General features: G+C 42.0%; 1 protein-coding gene across 1 annotated transcript; it reads left to right on the top strand.

The window, feature by feature from the left end:
- The first annotated feature begins 265 nt into the window (after positions 1–265).
- On the top strand, positions 266–15,784 carry CSGALNACT1 (chondroitin sulfate N-acetylgalactosaminyltransferase 1). The gene is made up of 7 exons (XM_075709534.1): positions 266–899; positions 8,948–9,164; positions 10,394–10,495; positions 11,273–11,451; positions 11,850–11,944; positions 15,059–15,140; positions 15,501–15,784. The coding sequence occupies exons 1-7, from the start codon at positions 266–268 to the stop codon at positions 15,782–15,784; spliced, it is 1,593 nt and encodes a 530-aa protein (XP_075565649.1).
- Positions 15,785–20,419: the final 4,635 nt, after the last annotated feature.

The raw sequence follows: 20,419 nt of genomic DNA, 5'->3' as shown, positions 1-20,419 counted from the left end.
AGCTGATCACATTGCAGCAGCGTAGGTGTTGCCATGAGGATCAGGAGGTGTCCTGTCTACTTCACAGCTTGTCTTTTGGTCCTGCTGGGTAAACACAAGAGAGAGCCCGATATAGAGGCAGAGCACACATTTTAAGAGAGCTGACAAGCCAGTTCCCACACATACATGCATCTGTGTAGGAGTACTCCAAGTCCAGGGGCCTCTGTGGCACTGCATGGACATAAGAACTGTTGCATGTGTAGGGTTAGACTGTGCTTTTTGAGAGATGATGCTCCGACGAGGATTTATTCTATTTCTCCCCCGACTTGTAGGCCTGCTGGTGGTGGCCTGTTGCTCAGTGTCTATTGTTTATATGTTGGCTTGCACACCCAAGGGTGACAACCAGCAGCTTGCCTTGCCCAGGGTGCACAGTCCAACTGCAAAGGAGGGATATGAAGTCATTCTACAAGAGCGAGAAGAGCAACACCACAACTACATCATCAGCTTGAAGAAACAAATTGTCCAGTTGAAGGCTGAGCTCCAGGGGAGGAGCAAGCAGCTTAAGAACATGCAGGACCAGTACCCAGACCCCTTGGACATTCGGCTTGACCACAGTAACCCAGAGAAGGTCCAGGCTAACCTGCTGGCTTTCCTCCATTCCCAAATTGACAAAGCAGAGGTGCACAGTGGCGTTAAGCTGTCCACGGAGTATGCAGCTGTGCCCTTTGAGAGCTTTACCCTGCAGAAGGTATACCAGCTGGAGACAGGGCTGACACGCCACCCAGAAGAGAAACCTGTAAGGAAGGATAAGCGAGATGAGTTGACAGAGGTGATCGAGTTAGCTGTTGGGAGTTTGAACAATCCAGAGGGGGATGGCAATGCAAAACACCGTGTATACACAGCCTCTGACTTCATTGAAGGTTTGTATGCAGACAGCAGGTTACAAGGTCCACATAGTGCTGGTAAGGGGTTCTGATGTGACTGTGTTGCTGAGATGGGCTGTGTCTCAGAGCACAGATGTCTGCGACAGTATTAGTGCTATGACCCTACAATGCTGTCTCAGGCACAACTGCAGAATGGCAGCTTTCCTGGGGAACAGGACTTTGTGACAACAGAGCCTGCTAGTCTCTCATAGTGACCACCAATGTGTGGTCATAGCTCTCTAGTCATGCACTTGCCTCAGAACTGGCAAAGCAAGGACTGAATGACCAGGCTGCAATCCCAGATCTGTTATGAATCTTAAGACTGACAACTGCAGTTCAAATCCAAACTCCAGAGTCAGAGTGGCAAGATAGGTTTTGAGGACAGCAGCTGAGGAGCTGGTATCACCTATAACTTCAAACGACTAAGAAAGCTTAACTTTTACAGGGTATCTCCTATATTGGGAGTGGTGTGTCTTAGCCCTTGGATTCTAAAATGAGCTAAACAGTCTTTACCCTCACATGTAATATTAAGGCAGTAAGTGTGGATTTTTGAAGTGCCACTTTTAACAGCAACCATTTTTTACTTCATATCTTCTGTCACTAAATCTTAAGTGCTTACTTGTTTCCAGTCAAGCTGCTTTTTCCCAGCCAGACAGAGGCACCAGATGTATTCCAGGAGTCTCTGTGGTTGGTACCTGTTAAGGTTAGCCCCTGCTGCACAGCTGCTCTGAGTTAAAAGGGCAGGAACATGTGCAGCAGAAACATGACATGAGACAAGATTCCAAGGGTTGATGGCTGTTTCTCATTCAATAAGAGAGCTACATTTTTACTTGTAATATGGCTGTCCTAGTTTCACTTCATAGGAGCTGGCATGTTCCCTGACTGTTGTTCAATAGTGTCTGTAAGTGAGATTTAATCCACAGCTGACCTAGCTGAATTTAGTATAGGAGGAAAGACTTGTCTTCCTCATCTTCAGATGTTTGTGCTGCAGACTTAGAGGGCCTGTGGGTAAGGTGCCTGTCTTTTATGGAATGACTGCTCTAACGTGCTGAACACAAGCCCCCATGCTTATCCCAAATAACTGGTGATTTTGCTGTGGACTGTCTTCTTCACCTAATATTTATGAATAGAGCAGAGCAAAATGTATCCTCCATGTGATGGGAACAAACTATTGCTGTTGTGCAATGGCCAGTTGTTCATTTCCACTCTCTGTATATGTTTCTGCGGCGATCATGGTATTGAGAGACAGTAGGTTTTTGAGGCCGAGCCAGGATATACCTGCCAGTCAGGCAGGTGCCTCCCACAGCAGGGACATGAGTTGTTCAGACTGTGGAGACCTTGCTGAGGCAGGTCCTGGCTCCCCTCTGGTCCAGGCACTTTCTCCACACCAGTCAAATTCCTCTTGCTCAGACTTGGGACCAGGGCATGGCAGGGAACTGGAAAGTGCTGCTGGCTGCCGGTATTTGAATGCATCATGGAGCTACATGCTTCCAGTCTCCTCCTTTCTGTTTGTTGTTCAGTTTATCATTTCAAAATATGTTTCTACTGTTTATTATAGGAGCTGAACAAGCATGTATGACTGTTTGGCACAAGCTCTTTCATGGGGAGAGGGTGAGGGGAAAGGAGATTGTCGTGGTTTAACACCAGCCAGCAACTAAGCACCACGCAGCTGCTCGCTTACTCCCCCCCAGCCTGGTGGGATGTGGGAGAGAATTGGAAGGGCCAAAGTAAGAAAACTTGTGGGTTGAGATAAGAACAGTTTAATAATCGAAATATTATAATAATAATAATAATAATAATAATAATAATAATAATAATTGTAGTGAAAAGGAAAACAACAAAAAAAGAGAGGAACAAAACCCAGGAAAAACAAGTGAGGCAACTGCTTACCAACTGCTGACCAATGCCCAGCCCATCCCCGAGCAGTGATCCCTGCTCTCTGGCCAACTCCCCTCAGTTTATATACTGAGCATGACGTCATATGGTATGGAATACCCCTTTGGCCAGTTTGGATCAACTGTCCTGGCTGTGCCCCCTCCCAGCTTCTTGTGCACCTAGCAGAGCATGGGAAGCTGAAAAGTCCTTGACTAGCATAAGCAGTACTTAGCAACAACTAAACCATCAGTGTGTTGTCAACATCACTCTCATACTAAATGCAAAACACAGCACTATGCCAGCTACTAGGAAGAAAATTAACTCTATCCCAGCCAAAACCAGAACAGAGATGTTTCCTGCTGTACATTGCTTAATAATCCATCAAAGTTACCCTTTTGCTTAGAGCCTGCCTTTATGCACAATCAGGGTCTTTGCCTGGGTACCAGTGCTGTCCTTGGGGAACATGGCAGAATCTGGTGTGCAGAAAGGCGTGGGGAAGGGATACACATTGCAGTGCTGGCTCTGTGGAGGTTTTTCATGCACTAATGGCCTTGCTGGCTTTCACATATCATGGTCAAATAAGTCAGAGGGAGGAAGCCCTGCATGCAGCTCTGAGCTAAAGAAACTGGAGCCCTGGGTGCAGCTCAGGCTGAGCTCATGAAACCTGGCTTGTGTCCTCCCCTGCAGGGCAGGTCCTTGCTTCTGTAGGAGCAAGGTAACAAATTCTCATTTTTACTCAGCAGTGCAAACCAATTTGTTTGCAAATGCAGGGATCCATGAATCGGGGCTGGAAACAAGCAGTTGACTTGGCAGAAGATTTCTCTGCAGAGTTCCTTTGGAAGTCTCTTCGTCTCTGGGCAGTCTCTTTTCCCCCATCCTACATTCTTCAAGAATGGCAAAAACGTGCCGATCAAAGCACAAACAAATCCATTGCTCTGTATAACAATGAGCAGGAGAAGGGAGGACTGAGTTTTCTGTTCCAATTCTGCGTTTCAAATATGGTTTGGACTTGGAACTTGTTTTGGAGACAGCACTCTGCAGGTGCCACTGCCTACAAAACAAGTTAGTAACAGGCTGGATTCCATGGCAGCTTCTGGCAGCTTTGTACTAATCCAGCAACACACCAGCCACCGTGAGCGGCGTTACCCAGCCAGCAAAGTCAGCTGTTTTCATTTTCTGGAACTGCCCAGGGTAGCTGGAACTTTCTGGGAGATGTGGCCCAGGTCTGCACTGAAAGTAATACCACTTAACCCTGTAAGCTTTTTGTCTTCCAGCTGCTTTAGCAATAACAGCACGCCAAAGGTGTATGCATCTCTTACGTTAATGGTGGAGCTACTGCCCTTGTCTTAAGGTTGAGCAGGTGGAGGGATGTGCTTAAATGCAAATCAGGTAATCAGGGTCAGTGCCAGGATTCAAAACCTGAACTGCTGCTCTTGGTACTTGAGACTTCTGTCTTTGTTTCTGCCCTAGTCAGTGAAGCCTGTGACACCGGCTTTACTCAAACGTGTGGCTGATCCTGAGTCTTACTAGCATCTAGCATGGTGCCCATTAATCTTGTTTGCTTGGGCCTCTTGTGTGCATTTTTCTGTTCTTGTGGGTCACATCTGGTACCTGAAATCACTTTTTCAGTACTAGTTCATTGCTAATATATGCCCAGAGGCACGGTGGTGGTGTGGTGCAATAAATTTGATTAGGGTCTGTATCTCTTCCTCTTTTCCATTTTGTGCCTTTTTTCTTGTCTTTGCAGAGGGAAAATGTTGCTTCAAATACTTCTTACATTTAAGGAGAAATGTTTTGTCTCTGTGGCTGGGATCTCTTAAAATAAGTATTGCATCCTCTGCAGTTTCTAGACAGAAGGACTTGTGTGTGGGAATTAGACTGTGACCCTAGTACCTTACATCTGAGCTAAACTCCTTCTCAGCAGATTTGCTGTTACATGAAATTTGGATAGGATTCTCAGACAGTTCTCCTTCTAGGAGTAATAGCTGACATGTGGTGGAATTTTCCATTTTTTCTTATTCAAAACCAAGAGAACCACACCTTCTTCCTGGGGCCCAAAACGTATCCATCTGGCTGCTGCTCTGCTCTGCTTCTCTCTTCACAGAGGCACTTGGGCTGTTCAGCTGCTATAATCCTCCCCTCTCCCCCTTATTCCTCCCACTTCTATACCAAGTTCACTGATTTTCTGCCACAAGGAGTTAGTAAGAAATGACATGGAAAAAATCAGAAATTTATGTGTATTACAAGCAGGCAAAGGACTTCTCTGTTTCCAATAGAAAGCCAGTTGCTCAGTGGGCAGAATAACAGGTCTGGTCATTAATTTATGTAAATGGCAACAGGGCTGAATAGATTTGGAAGTCATTCATTGTCTCAAAGATGGAGATAATAATTTGGAGACTCTGACAAGCCTGAGTGGTATGTTCCGTAAGTGAATATAGTCACTGTCTGGTGATACTCTTTCCCAACAGGAAGAGTTCCAGAAAATCCCTGTATTGCTTCAGAAGTGCCCTGCCATGGCACTGTCAAATATGCTTTATCATAAGTTTTCCTACCTGAAGTACATGGCTGTCTAGCGACTGGAATTTTAAATAAAGTCTCGGAGACAAATGAAAAGGAGTAGCTTTGCTTTCTCAAATTGACAGCTACTGGTGGTGGGCTACCTGATGCAGTTTTGCTCTGGAAACTTATTGGGAGAAAGGATGATGCTCTTCCTCAAAGGGTAAGATGCTGTATTTTACTGCATGTGAAGTGGGAAGACCACCATAATATTGAGCTAAAATGGGGACAATGAATGCTGATAAATCCTAATAGCAGTTCCTACAACATCTAGCAGAATATAAGTAATAAGCACAGGTCCAGGGAGTGTTTCTAGTGACAGTGGAGGACCTGAAACCTATGGTCTGTGGAACTGAGGCTAAAATTGTCATCCACTCAACAGCATTTTGTTAAGGTTGCATGGCTGTTTGCTAGTTATCGGTTCCATGTAGATCTCTGAAACTTGTTTGCCTGCCCTGCTGAATAGGCATCAGGTATTTTCCATTTTGTAGAGAGCCCTGGGAACTGCTGCTCCAAAGACTGGACACGTACTGCTCTTTAGTCCACCCTTCAGCCCAGGTCTTTTTTTGCTTCTCACTTGTCCTTTTCCTTCATTTTGGAGCCAGTCTGCCTGCTGACCCAAAGCTCCTGTTCACTTTTTTACATTGGGTTTCCAAAGGCCTTGACTTTTCTTCCTGCCTCTGAAAGGAACGGTGCATATTCTGAAACACAGCTGCTGTAATGGAAGCAATAGATGATCAGTTAACCTTCTTTTACCCATAGTGAACATCTAGCCTTTCCAAGGCTTTCATTTCAGGAGCAACCTTTTCAGGAAAAGGCTTTCTGTTTTACTTTTTTGAGACTACTTTTTTCCCCTCCTCATACCTCATCTCTTAGAATTGGGGCTGCTTGATGCGTCTTTCTGGATCACATAGAAAGTCTTGATGGCATGAATGAAGTAGTGCCTTCGGAAATGGAAAAATCTTGTGAAAGGCAGGATGTGCTGCTGAGTGAGTCCCCAGAGTGACTCAAGATATTCAGGCTCATTTCCAAGGCTCACTGCCTGACCTTGGGCAAATCACTTTGTTCCCTGCTTCTAAAAAGAAGATACTTAAAAAAGGAAAGAAGATCCTTAAAAAAAAGAAAACAAATGATTTAAATGTGCATCAAGAATAACCATATTTAATTACATGCATTAAACTTGCATACAGTTCTCTTCAAGATAAAATGCTAGGATTATAAATTCTTGGATTACTGTCCTGCGCGAGGGAACCTTGCCTTCACCTAAGCTGCTTGTTTTTATCTGTAGTAGAAGTCCTGAACAAGAACAAAATGGCAGAGTTAGAAGCAGCATCTGTTGATGTGTGTATAGCACTAGGAGACACCCTTTGGGTCACAACATACATTCTGCTTTCAGGTGCTTCTTGCTTATTTGGCAAAGCTTCCTTTATTCAGCAAATGTAGTACATATCTCTGGGGGAGTGGTATTTGTGGGGTCATTGTTTCTTGGCTGGGGTAGAAGAGGATGTAGAAGCAAAGACTTTGAGATGTTGCGTGGTAGATATTATAAAATTTGTTAATTTCATTTAGATCTTTGTTATTATGAAAAATGTCAGTTCACTATGTCAAACATGTGAAACAGTCCTATCTATTTCTCTCTAGAGAAAATGCAAATCAGATTTAATTTAGATTTTTGTTTAGCTTAATGTCAAAATGCTGCCTTAACCTTCCACAACACAAACTTCCTTGGCAAGACCTGTGTTCAAAAACTGCCTGAGTAAATGAGTGCACACAGCAACACACTTGGAGGCAGGCTTTCTGTAAGAATAAATGGGTGAGCAGAATTCAAAGGCCCAGATTTCCATTCTCTGGTCACCAGGAGGAGGAAATGCAGGGACTATTAGGTCACCATTCAGATGATCTCAAGTGCAGGCTCAAGTTCAATAACAGAACTGTTCATGGTCTGCACCTTGGGCAGACTATATAGAAAAAGCCAGGGGGAGTCAGGAGCACAGCTTTGAAGGATTGGCAGTAAAAGAATGATGGAACTGCTGTCTTGCTAGATTCATCTGCTATGCTGGAGGGATGATTGGAGCATTTGTTGAATCAGCCTGTATTAAAAATAAAACATGAAGTGAATAACAGATCAGTAAATCTGCATATACTATTAACCAGCTGAAGTGGTCATTAAGAATAAACCACACGGTGATAGTGAAGATAACAGTCCACAGAACTCTGGCCAGATAAAATCACACCTCATTAATCTTTTGGATGTTCTGGTCATACCAATGTAAAAGCTACAATACAAGATGAAGGGCTTATGTCACTTTGCTGTTCAAAGAAACCTTTGACCCAGACCTTCACAAGAAATACAGAGCTGGCAGTCTATGGGTCAGGTACACAATAATGTTACACAGCAGGGAATGACTAAGATTAAAAAAAAAAAAAAAAAGCATTATTTTGGTCAAGCTGTTCTTCATAACCAGATGGGAAGAAAAAAAACCAAGAAACAAGTCAAGCGGAGGAGTTTTCTTCCAGACATGTTTTGCTTGTCTCTTGAGTTTCTGCAAGAGAGGGAAGGCAATGCAATTATACTATTCTACTGATGAAATTGTTAGGATATTTACAGTGGCTTAACAAGTAGTTAGAATTAGCATTTAATTATTCCTTCTTAAACCTAACAGATCTAACTAAGGAAAAGCTTTATTTCAGTATGCACTGTAGGGACTGAAGTATCATTTAGAGTGGTTAAAATCTATAGCCTTTTGCCAGTTTTATCTTATTTAAGGTACCAGAATAGTGTTTCAGTGGGCATGACCAATACTTTTATTGTTCATACCAGCCCTCAGCATGGGACCAATTTCACCCATCGAGTATGTTAAAAGTTCATTCCATACAGGAAATAAGTGCATGCTTGTATGAATTAAATATCCATGGAGACTGTCTAATGCAGTCTCCAGGGTTGTGTCCTGGGTCTAGCCTCTGACAAACTCCATAGTGTCATCCTTGCTGACCATTACTCTCCCTGGAGTGGACATCATCGCCACAAAGAAAATAAAAGTCCATTGAGAGTTGAGTAGCAGGAGAGTTTTGTGCTGATGGGCATGGGTGAAATTGATGGCTGCTGGGGCCTGGTTGCATAGTTTTATTAGGGGACTTTCTAGACAACCTCCCAGAAAGGAGAAAATGAATGTGCTCATCAGGAAATTGCTTTTCTGGGAGATGGCCTAATCACTCATATTGCAGAGAGGCAGGCTGCCTTTTGCAGTCTCTCTGCATCACCATTACCATGCATGCCTGCAGTGTGCAATTGGAGCAGTCTGAAAAATAAGGACAGTATGTCTGCTGGGTTATATTGAGTGTGAACAATTGGTAACCTTCAGGGATTTGTAACTCAGCCAAGCCTAGGAATGTGCCTGTGAGAATACCAAGTAGCTCCTGCAAGCCAGGGCTGTGTCCCTGCCAGAGTGACAGCCTCCTCCAAAACGATAGTGGGTTGTGTACTGGTTTAAAAGTAAATATCTCATGCCTCTGCTGCCTTTTCAGCTTAGGTGTAACACATGAAGACTGCATCCTTTTTTCTCCCCCCAGGAGCCCAGCTTTAATCCAAAATCTCCTCTCTTGTTTTCATGCAGGGATCTACCGCACAGAAAAAGACAAAGGCACCTTGTATGAGCTGACTTTCAAAGGAGACACAAAACACCAGTTTAAGAAGATTGTTTTATTCCGGCCATTCGGTCCTGTAATGAAAGTGAAAAATGAAAATGTCAATATGGCTGACACGCTTATTAATGTCATTGTGCCATTGGCCAAGAGAGCCAGCAAATTTCGGCAATTCATGCAGAATTTCAGGTGGGTTTCCATTCCAGTGCTGCCTTTGCTTTTTCTTACATGGAAAGTAAGATACAATTTCAAGACCTTTCAAGGCCTCACTCAGTAAAAGTCATACTACTTTTACATAACATTTCATTGTGCCACTAAGAAGTCATTTTTGAGATTATAGAGACTGAAAGGCATTTGGCTACTTAATGTATTGTGATTAGCAGTAAAAGCAATTATATTCCAGTCATCAGGGTTTCTGATTTGCACGTACCTGGTTTATGTGTCTCAATCTGTTTTGTTGGGGCACACACAACTGTGGCAACAAGAGAATTTCATGCCATTAGTTGCAAAGGAACATTTATTTCTAAGGGAAAAGGGAATTAGTGCTCCCAGACACTTTGCCAGGCCCTGTTAGAGAAAAGATTAAGGCAATAAGAGGCAAGAAGGAAATGTATTTGAACTTTCAGGATAGTTACTTTTAAAATTCTTTTATTTTTCAGCACAGAGATGATGTTTAGAGAGAGAATTTAATTGAGACGTAGCTTTAAATAGCTGCCCAGAAAAGACCCTGTTAGCAACAGATACTGATTCTTACAGTGGGATTTGTTTTGCCTAATTACAGTCATCTAAAAATAGGTTCCTTGTCTAAATTAGCGATCTGATAGTTTCTTCTTTTAGGATGGGAGAAGTCACCCTCTGGTCATGCTGATCTCTCTGCTGATTATAGATGAACTCTTGCTGACTAAACTTTGTGCAAGTGAGTCATGATATCTAGCATTAGGTCAGATTGGTCCTACCCTTAGGCTACTGGCTTGATCTCTGGTTGATACTTAGATTTTAGTAAATGTTTCTTAACAAAACAAAAGATCTGAACTCTGGAATATCTGTTACAAAAAAGGTTAAGAGGTAGGGTATGTATAGCTTCTTTAAAATCTCCCTTCTCATATTCTCCTAAGTGCTGGAGTTATTGCCTGCCCGATCATTCTTCCTGGGGCTGGATGGCCTGTTTTAATAATGTTCTCCTATTAGTATAACAAACATTGCTTAGAGAGTTTTTTCCTAATCTGCCTGAAAGATAGTCTTCTGTCCCATCTGACAGAGGCAGTGAATCCCTTTGTCAGGACAAGGATCTCTACCAGTGAATCCTGACCTCAGGAATGCCTTCCAAGGTTCACCCTACTGTGTCTTCCCCAGTAGGTGTAGGTTATTGAAGAAAGCTAACTTCTGGGACAAGTCACAAATCTGTCTCTATTCTCTAGGGAAATGGGCATTCAGCAGGATGGGAGAATTCACCTCACTGTAGTTTACTTTGGAAAAGAACAAATGAATGAAGTCAAATCGATACTTGAAAATACCTCCAAGTAAGTACCTGAATATCTGATGTGTGCTGTTCATACACAGTGATTGTACCATGAATTGGAGACTAGATAGCTGTCCAAACTCGTAGTTGTGCCAAAAAGTTCTAAACTGCATTGGAGAAAATGGCTTTCTTGCCTTTGTGTCAGATAAAAACGGTGTTACCCTGACAGTCCCATATCTGTGGTTTTGTGATGTTGAGTTTTAGAACCACAAAGCAGATTTTACTGAGTTTAGCTCAGTGCAGCTTTTTTTTCCTACTGGTAACTTCTTTAGTGCTTTTGAAAGTGGCTTTAACTGTTAGGACTGAAAGTTGATTTCCAAAGGCAGGTGCAGACAATTTCAGTGGAGCACACAGGAACTAGATGCTTTTGGCCAGGTCTGGACTATTGTGTTTGCTTACGTAACTGTGTTTGTCAAGATCATGTGGCAGCATAGCCTTTTGCTATTATCTTATATTATCTTATATTTGTTATCTTATATTTTGCTATTATTTTATATTTGCCTACTAAAGATATTTTTGTCCATCTAAGCCTTGTTGGGATTTTTGTGAGGTCTGTCAAAAGAATGTCTGGGACAGGAATGCTAGCATAGGAGTACACAGGTCAAGCTCTGAATGTAGACATAGTGGAAATCTCCTCAAGACTTAGAGAGGACATCTCTTCCCTCAAACTGTGATACAATGGATTTCTAGGTTAATTGTTTCGTATTGGGTTCCCACCTACACTTGTATTAAAAGCTGGAAGGACAGAGTAAGTTGCTGAATATTTTCCTTCTCCTAGGTCAGCCAACTTCAAGAACTTCACCTTCATCCAATTGAATGAAGAATTTTCCAGGGGCAAAGGATTAGATGTTGGTGCTCGATTTTGGAAAGGAAACAATGTTGTTCTCTTTTTTTGCGATGTGGACATATACTTCACAGCTGAATTCCTCAACTCCTGTAGATTGAACACACAGCCAGGTACTCATGAAGTGTATTGTCTTTCAACAGCTTTTTACCTATTGTGTAACAGCCTTCACCAGAGTATTCTTGTCTTTGAATTGGTAATGAAGCTGCTTTAAATCATTCTTGAAACTTAAAGAACTAATTAAGACATATAAAAATTCCATTGCTGGTTGGCTTTTGAAAGGTTATAACACTCTTGCTCCCACTGTGATTGAATGTCTTGCTTTCAGCACCTGTGCTTTCTGGAACAGGATCTTTTTGTTAACTATATCCTCACATTCTCATGCAAAGAACATAGGCTTGGTCCAAAACTTGTGTGACTTGGATTTGTTCTGGCCTGGACAGCATCTTGGAGGAGAGAGAAGTGTGTTTTATACAGCTTTAAAAAAAAAATAACCCATTGTCATTTCCAGGGAAGAAGGTGTTTTATCCTGTTCTCTTCAGCCAGTATAACCCCAGTATAATTTATGGCCACCATGATTCCATCCCATCTTTAGAACAGCAGCTGGTAAGTACATGATTCTCTGAATGCCCACTTTTATTTGGACAAAGCATTTTTTAAAGGTAGCGTTTTCCTATTCCTTGTGCACAGTGACTACCACACAGACAAAATTAACTACAGAAGTCACCTAACTGTGAGTTCTGCAGTTAAATTTTACAGGGAAGTATCTTGGTACTATTTATTTTAACCCTTGTTTGGTGTTTTATATGTGGAACCTAAGAATTTAAACCATGTCTGCTTCTCTGCCAGAAAGGATTTTCTAATTAGCGAACAATTCCTCCATGGTGTGCTGTCTTGGGGTGACAGTCCCTGATCTTGCTCTCATTTCTTCTTTGCAGTGAACAATTTCTTTGCTTGCATCTTGAAGAGCTGACATTTGTAAAAAGCATAGATATCCTTAGATGAGCCAGTGAAAACAGAATTCCAGGGGCTGTCACAGTTATTCCCCCATTTACTTGATCACCTACAGTGGCTTTTTCCATCCCACAGTGCATGACTGAACTGCCAGCGAGCAGACAGTGTCTTTCTGAAGTGTACCACGTTGTCTCAGGGTCAAGTGACATGCTTGGAGCTGTCCCTTCTGGCTTTAATCTGACACTGATGTTACACAGCATAACTCTACTGATTTCCATCTCACTTGCTTATCTTTCATGTGAGAACAAAACATTATTTCTAAAAACATTGCCATAAATCTTACGATTAAAACATGTAGGTAGAGCCAGGTGAATCTCCTTGATGACGAGGAAGTTGTTCTGAGGAAGACACCGAGCATACAGACCAGAGGTTCACATGAATGCTAGTGGCAGAACCATTGCTTGACACTGCTGCAGATGCTATTTTCCATTCTCTTGTGCGCTGGCATTGCATTGTCTTGAAGCTAAAGGGGTGATAGAAGCGGTGGCTTTCCCTTTATCTACCCCCTCCACTCTTGCTTCTCTCCGGAGTCAGCAGTTCACGGCCCTCTGCCCACTAGTGCTGATAAGTGGCTGAATTTTAAATTGAAGCATAAGCCAGCTATGCAGCTTCATTCAGTTCCTCTGGGTCAGGTCCCAGCCTGCCACAGCTGCCCCTCTTACTGCCAGGCACTGCACATATCAGGGCTCATCCTGTCCCAGGCTGGACGCTGTCTCCAGAGCATCCCAGCTTTTATTGTTGTTCTCGGTAGGTAAGAATTAGGGGTGCGGGGCCCAGCAACAGTCACAGCTGAAAAAGATCTCTAGGGGTCTGAGTCCAGTCTTCTGTCATCAGTACCCCCCACCTCGTGTTCTAGAAAAATGAAGAATGAGAGTTTGAAAAGTCCACCCAAAATATTTAAAAATACTTTTTTGTCTATTGCTCCCTGTGTTATCCAACAGGTAGCCAGAAAGTCTTTTACTGAAGAGTCTGCAAAATCCTTTCCACTGTTTTTTTCTCAGAGGAAACTTGTTCTGATAATACCATAATACCATATTAGCTCTTCTCTCTCTGATGAGAGCCCGTCAGGGATCCTCAGGCTTGTAAGCACTGTGCTTAGGAAATAAAATAGAATTTAGCTCTCAAGCTGGCATAAATTCCACAAAGTATGTTGTCAGGATTGTGCAAATATTTATAGCTAATATTTGAATCGTAAAATGTGATGCTTATGTCAGAAAAGCTTCTTGATTTAAAGAAGTACTGCAAACATAATTTTTATGTAGATTTTTATATTTTCAGCCCATATTAGTTCCCAGGCATGAGGCCAGATCTGTGCCATTAAAACAAGACAGTGTTAGCTCTCTCTCCTGGTACTTGGGCTGCTGAGAAAAAAAAGCCTTCAGAAATCTTTGAAAGAATTTGATTTGTGCAGCAGCCACTTGCACTAATGGGAAATAATAATGCTAATGCATACGAGTAGCTTGCTGTAAGGGCATCGTTATGGAGATTTCTTGTTACAGTGCAGACCTGACAGATACAATCTTGTTTCCTTTTAATTGGCATCTGCAGTGGCTTGGCTTTTTCAAGGAAAGGAGAAAAGAGAAAAGAAAGAGATAGCCACGCAAGCAGTAAAATGAAAAAAAGCCATTGAAGTGACAAGGGTTATAAACAAAAAGGGGAGGTATGAACGAGAAATCAGGAGAGACTATTTTGGAAGAGGATTTTTTGGTAAAGGAAACACTAGGATTTGTAAATCCAGAAATGGAAATTCAGTTTCCCCATCTTCTGTAACTTTGTCGCAAATGAAGCCATTATTTTCAAAAATAGGTGCTAAGGGATAGGTTTGTAACCAGACCTTCAAGAGTGTGAAGTACTGCTGACTTGCTTAGAGGATTTAAATACCTGTCCCAGTCCCTTGAAACTCTTGGATGTCTCACCAGATTGGGTTAGGTCACTCACACAGATGAATTATGACCTTAGGGATCTATACTTGGATATCTGCTTTTGAAAATGATAGCCATGGTTTCTTACTGCTCTGATTTTTCTACCTGTAATACATAATGTTTTCATGGTCCATCTCAGTAATGTAGAGTGCACATTCATTATTAAAAAGGCTTTTATGGGATATATATCCACCACCTAACATTTATGGACTTCAATTTTAGCTGGATTTAGCAGTTCTGTACTGGAAAACTATTCTTACCACTTTCCTAATTTTTGTCAAAATTAAGGTATGCAAAAAGCTGCCAGTTGTGCAATCAGATTAGAACCACTGTTTTCTTACAGAGCTCTTGCAGTCCACAATCCAGATGCCACCATCTGCTCTACAGCAGAGTCCAGCTTCCCTGGTTTACCAGTATGTTTCTTACGTCAGATTTGAGTCCCGCAGAAACTAACAATCTTGGAGAATGTTTTGCCTGCAAAGAAGTGAAATCCAGAGAGTGATGTGATATTGTTCCACTTGGTTTACAACATCAGGAGGGGAGCGAAACCTGATTGTTCCAGATCAGGGGGTTTATCCATGATAGCTAATGACACAGCTGTTTTTTTGGGGGCAGAAATATGCAATGAGTATCTACAAAAACTGGTTCAGGATCAGCCATGGATTTATGTGGGGAAGAATGAAAGGACAGGTGCTCCTATTTCTGACCACATTCAGGGACTTGTCTGCTGCTCACACTGAAAGCATTTCTGCTCCCATATGACCATTCCTTTCCCTCCATACAGATTATTAAAAAAGAAACTGGATTTTGGAGAGACTTTGGTTTTGGGATGACGTGCCAGTACAGATCTGATTTTATCAACATAGGTAAGAAAAATACACCCCAATATATCTGCCTTTTTACTGAAACATAGAAAATTGCGATCAGCTTCCCTTTCCTTGGCCAGTGTGTCTGTGCCTCTAATTTGTAGCAGTGTTTAGATGTTCATACTATTCCTAGGTGCCATAGAGGTTACCAGAATCTAAGCGCTGCTCAGTACAAATAAAGCAATTTTGTCTGATAGTGAAAGATAGTGAAAGCTAAGAAATCTGGACACTTTGATGTTGGCAGAAAGTATGGCTGTTTGAAAGGGCTGACTGGAGCCAGAGAACAGCTGTAGTGCAATTAATAGCACTGAGTTTGCTAGTATATGTTTCTAGTTTTATTTTGGATTTTGTTTGTGTCAGGTGGCTTTGATCTGGACATTAAAGGCTGGGGTGGTGAAGATGTACATCTGTACCGCAAATACCTTCACAGCAACCTCATCGTGATCCGAACGCCTGTCAGGGGTCTCTTCCATCTGTGGCATGAAAAGCAATGTCTGGACGAGCTGACCCCAGAGCAGTATAAAATGTGCATGCAGTCCAAGGCCATGAATGAGGCTTCTCATGGCCAGCTTGGGATGCTTGTTTTCAAGCAAGAGATTGAGACACACCTGCACAGACAGAAACTGAGCAGTAAGAAGACATGAAGCCAGAAAGGGAAGCAAAAAGCCTCTGAATTGGACTATAGGGTGTTTTGGAAAAGAGTTGCTAACAAGAAAAGACAGGATGAGACTGAAAGAGGATGGAGATTCTAGCAGGATGGCAGCAAAAGAAGATGAGGGAAAGTGCTTGTCCTCCCTTCTTCTGTTTCTTTCTTAATAGGGCTTTTAAGTACTCCATTAGCCTGACTGTTCAGCACTTGCTTCTGGGGGAGACTTGAACACTTGATGAGATTCAAGGTCACGGAGACAATGAACATTACATAAATGCCAGTGTGGTATTCACAGTTGCAAATGGGTGTGCTCTTCCGTTGAAATGTTTGTAAGATATGTACAGTTATTTAAAGGATTGACCCTTTGGTGGGCCAGTAATAATGAGCTATTTTCTACATCTAATCTGACATATCTAAAAAGGGCTATTTTTGAATAAGTACAGAGCTCCTGCTCTGAGAAGGACATCTGATTGTTAATGATGGTTTAGCTGGAGTGACCAAAAATCATTTTCCCTTAGGGGGCTGGGGCAGGGGGACAGCAGCAATGCACTAACAGGGTATTGCCAGTTCATTCAAAGACAAGAGGCATCTCAGAAAGTACTTTCTAAAATTCAGAAAGAGAATGCCCTACCAGTCAAATGTGATGTTTCAAAAATGCTGGAGGGTAGTGTTTGTTCTCTTCTGTGGACAGTGAACCAAAAGCAATGAGCCGTGTCTGTATCACATGAACCAGATGGTATATTTCTGCTTTAGAATACTGTAAGTATCTCAAGATTTATTTTTAAATGAAGTTGGTTTTGCTTGGGAATTATTTTGTCATACTTCAGGTTTTCTACTTCTAGCCTTACTACAGCCTTCCAACACTTGGAAAATGCTCTGCAGATCTGTGTTTCTTGTGGATGAGAACTGGATTCAGATAAGTGAAGTGATTTTTCTACTCAACCTCGGTGCTGGAAGGCAGAAGCTTTACCATGCTGAAGAAAAGGAAATACATACCAACCTGCAGTACTGATTTAGCAGGAGGCTTTAAACTCTGAATGTCAGACACAAAAATTGATGAACATTTTCTGACTTTATACCAAAGTATTCCTTCTAAACCAAATATAGAATCTTGCCCAGGGCATAGCAAGCTTTTTGTAATTAACAAAATAAATTTTTGTGATGGATTACTGGACCCTGCAAATTCTGTTATGATAATTATAGATGCATCCTAAAAATTAGTCTACTACTTAATAGATTTTTTTCAATTGCCTAAAAGTGTTGAAACCATGAGTTACTGCTCTTATAAAGCATTTTGTTTTAATGCTGACTGCTGTTTATCATTTTAATACATACTAGCCAACAAAAACTGCACGGGCTTGGAAATCCCATTTGCTTACCTAAATGCTGTTTCTCTGAGTGGTCTCTTTGTTTTATAGCTTCAGATTAATTCAAGGCAGTCTGAAAACAGATTCTAATTTTGGCTTTGGCTCGTAAAAGCTGGGGGAAGAAAAATGCAAGATAGCACTGAACAATGAATAAAACGCTATTTGTCATGCCACTGTGCAGTAGGAAGAGCACTTAGGAACCTCTTTTGAAAGCATTGCATGCAGAATCTGCAGACAGAGACCATGCTACTGTAAGTACCTTTTCCTTTGACACATGTTTACATGTGTTTGTCTTTTGTTGGATGCAAATGATCTGCATTGCACTTCCCTTGCAAATCACCAAATGTCCAAAAACACTGCAAAAGTACAAAAAGAATGGAACTCTGTATGCTTAAAAAACCCAACCCCCAAATACATCACTTACCATAAAAACTTCAGCCATAACTCAAGTAGGTCCTCCAAAGAACTTTTTTGTTCCCAGAATGCATGATAAATTGTTTATAAAGGGCTTTGTTTTGATGGAGTAACTTTACAAATATTATGCAGTAGTAGGAGAGAGGCATGGCTTGTTGAATGCATATGAGAGCTATGGTAACTGAGCTGCTCCAAGGTGATAGTTGTTCCTACAGTCCCACCTAACCTGAATTTGAAACTGTGTGATGTATATTATGAAAGTTTCATAATCATATCCTGCCTCAAGCCTAGCCTTAACTATTTCCACGGTGTTGTTTCATTATCTTCCCTTAGGTTTCCCTACACCCTCAGCAACTTAATGTAACTTTGAGGTTGGCCATACTTGTAGAGCAGGGCTAGACCAGATGATCTCCAGAGGTCCCTTCAAACCTATGTTAGTCTCTAATTCTAAGCACTGGGCACCTGTAAATTCAACACTTTTTTACTTTGGGTACCTTAGCAAGCATATCATCCAGCCCCTGCCAGAGTTTCACAAGTTATGTTTTTAAATAGCACCTTTGTGATTCTCTTGCACATCCTTTTCCACAGAGATGCTGTTCTTCCTGCCAGGAATAATACTGTCTGTGCAGTTCCTGTTCCTTGGCTGCAGAAGCCAGTTTGGCAAGAGGTGAGATTGAATCAATGATGGAGAGAGCCAGCCCCCAGTCATTGGCCACCTCAGTGATGTGCAGGAGAATCTAATCACAGCAGAAGTCTGGCAGGGCTCTCTTAAAGGTGAAGAACAACATGAAAAAGGGAAGCCGCTGTGAGCTACATTTCTGTGAGCCAAGTGGAGCTGTAACAGATCTTCGAGACCAGTTAGAAAAAGATGAAATCCAAAGACAGCAGCCAACAGAACTGTAGCTTTTGCCAGGCAGTTCTCTACCTTCCTTGGCCCAGAAACAGCTTGTGATCTGTCTCAGAATGGCAACTGACTCGATCTTAGTTGGGGAGGGAATAGAGATCACCCTGTGTAGACGGGGAGGCCATATGGGGACTCCTTGCTTTAATTTTTGACAACTGCTGCATGCTCTGGCTAAAGGCATAGAGGCATGGGGCAAAACAAATTGTCATATCCTTCCAGGTGTCGTGATCTCTCCAGAAAGCAATTTTCAAATGCGACGACTCTTGTAATCCTTGCACAGCATCCCTTGAAGGAAGAAAGAGTCTACAGAGAAGCTCCCCAAGACAAGCCAGCACCCTTGATTCCCAACCACTGCAAGTCATCCTTGCTCCACAGACTTTAAGGGTAACTAGATTTCAGAGCAATAGAAGAGCCAGTCTTGAGAGCATCTGTTCTGGCAAGGGTGCTGCCTTTGCAGTCAGTCAGTAATCTAAATGTGTAGGTATAAAACTTCAGGTTTCTTCCCTCACAGCAGACCAGTGAAGCTGGGAGTCTTTAAAAAACTGAGGCATGATTCTCAAACGTGTGGGATAGATGTGAACACTGATAGTGGCTTTCCCTGGGCTCTACTGAGCCAACATTTGCAAGTAAGTACTTGTAATATAAAGGTATGTGAAGCTACCGGTTCACTGGTGAGCAGGTCAAACCCTGAGGAGTTCCAGTATAGATCTCAGAGCTAAAATTGATCATGCCCTCCAGTCTGGAGTCCTGCTGTGTCCATGCCAGATCAGCCTGCACCTTATTTCTCCAAGTTAACACTCTGGCTCTCAAACTGCCTTTTTAAAGGAGAATTTGTCCCCTGTCTTTACCAGCCCATAGGTATACAAAACACTTCGTGATTTGTCTCCAGCAGGACAACAGCTATGGCATGTTCTTCACATGAGAAGAGATGCTAACTTTTCTCCAGGATCACTGAATGACCTTTCATTTTGGCCATCTTCAAAAGAAACAGTTCATGACGAGGGAAGGAGGGATTTTTTCCCCCCCTACAAATAATCTAGCACCCCCCTCTCATGATTGATGCAGATTATATTGAAAATATCTCTTTGATGCATGTGATATAGTGCTCAAGAAGCTCCTTAAGTCATTTGCCCTGCCAGAGGGTTGTTACTTTCAGAATCTCACTTTACATTAAGGCTTTATCTCTAGCAAGTTAAACCTGCTGTAACTGGAGTGCAGTTATCCCCTTGTATGGAAGCCACATATCAGCATAGTTGTACATTTTAAGACCAGATGATTACAACAATTTATTTTAATCTGTATTCTGCAAAACACAGATCAATATAAAACTGAAGTTTTTGACTGCTTCCTCAAGCTAAGCAGAGTAGCCCTGATCCAACAGAAAGAAGGGAACAGGTAAACAACTGAAACAAGATTGTCTCTTGTTCACTATTTGAGGATCACATCTCTAAAAAATGGTGTTAGCAGATTCGCACCACAACCCTCAGCTGTACAGTTTGTCACGTGCAAAACATGAGGGAATCTGGGTGAGGATTAATTTGTTATGTGATTCTGTCCAGCATCTCCCCCAATATTCTGAATTATGTATTTAAAGAGCAGTGTAACAGCTACAAAGAGAGAATATTATGCTGAAAGAACAAGTTCTGTGTTAAAGTTTACACCAGATGCATCTCAGTAATCTGGATACAACTTGCAATAAATAGCTCCATTTTGGAAAATAGCATTCTTTACTGGTAAACACTCTTCTGTAAACTGTACTAATACTGATATAAGTGCTGCTGCTTACATTTTTTAGGCTTTGTGCATGTGGTAGTCTTTCATACAAATTCCTGTATCCCTTCTCCTTTCCCTTTCAAAAGGTTAATCCCTCTTTATGCAGAAAGGCCAGTGTGGGATTTAAATACAGGTTAAAAGAGTGAGGATCTAAATTCAGAGGCTAAAGGAG

The sequence above is a fragment of the Pelecanus crispus genome, chromosome 4, assembly GCF_030463565.1.
Source record: "Pelecanus crispus isolate bPelCri1 chromosome 4, bPelCri1.pri, whole genome shotgun sequence".
Classification (NCBI taxonomy): Eukaryota; Metazoa; Chordata; class Aves; order Pelecaniformes; family Pelecanidae; genus Pelecanus; species Pelecanus crispus.
The sequence above is the reverse complement of the archived record's forward strand: the minus strand, read 5'-3'. Positions and strand labels throughout refer to the sequence as shown.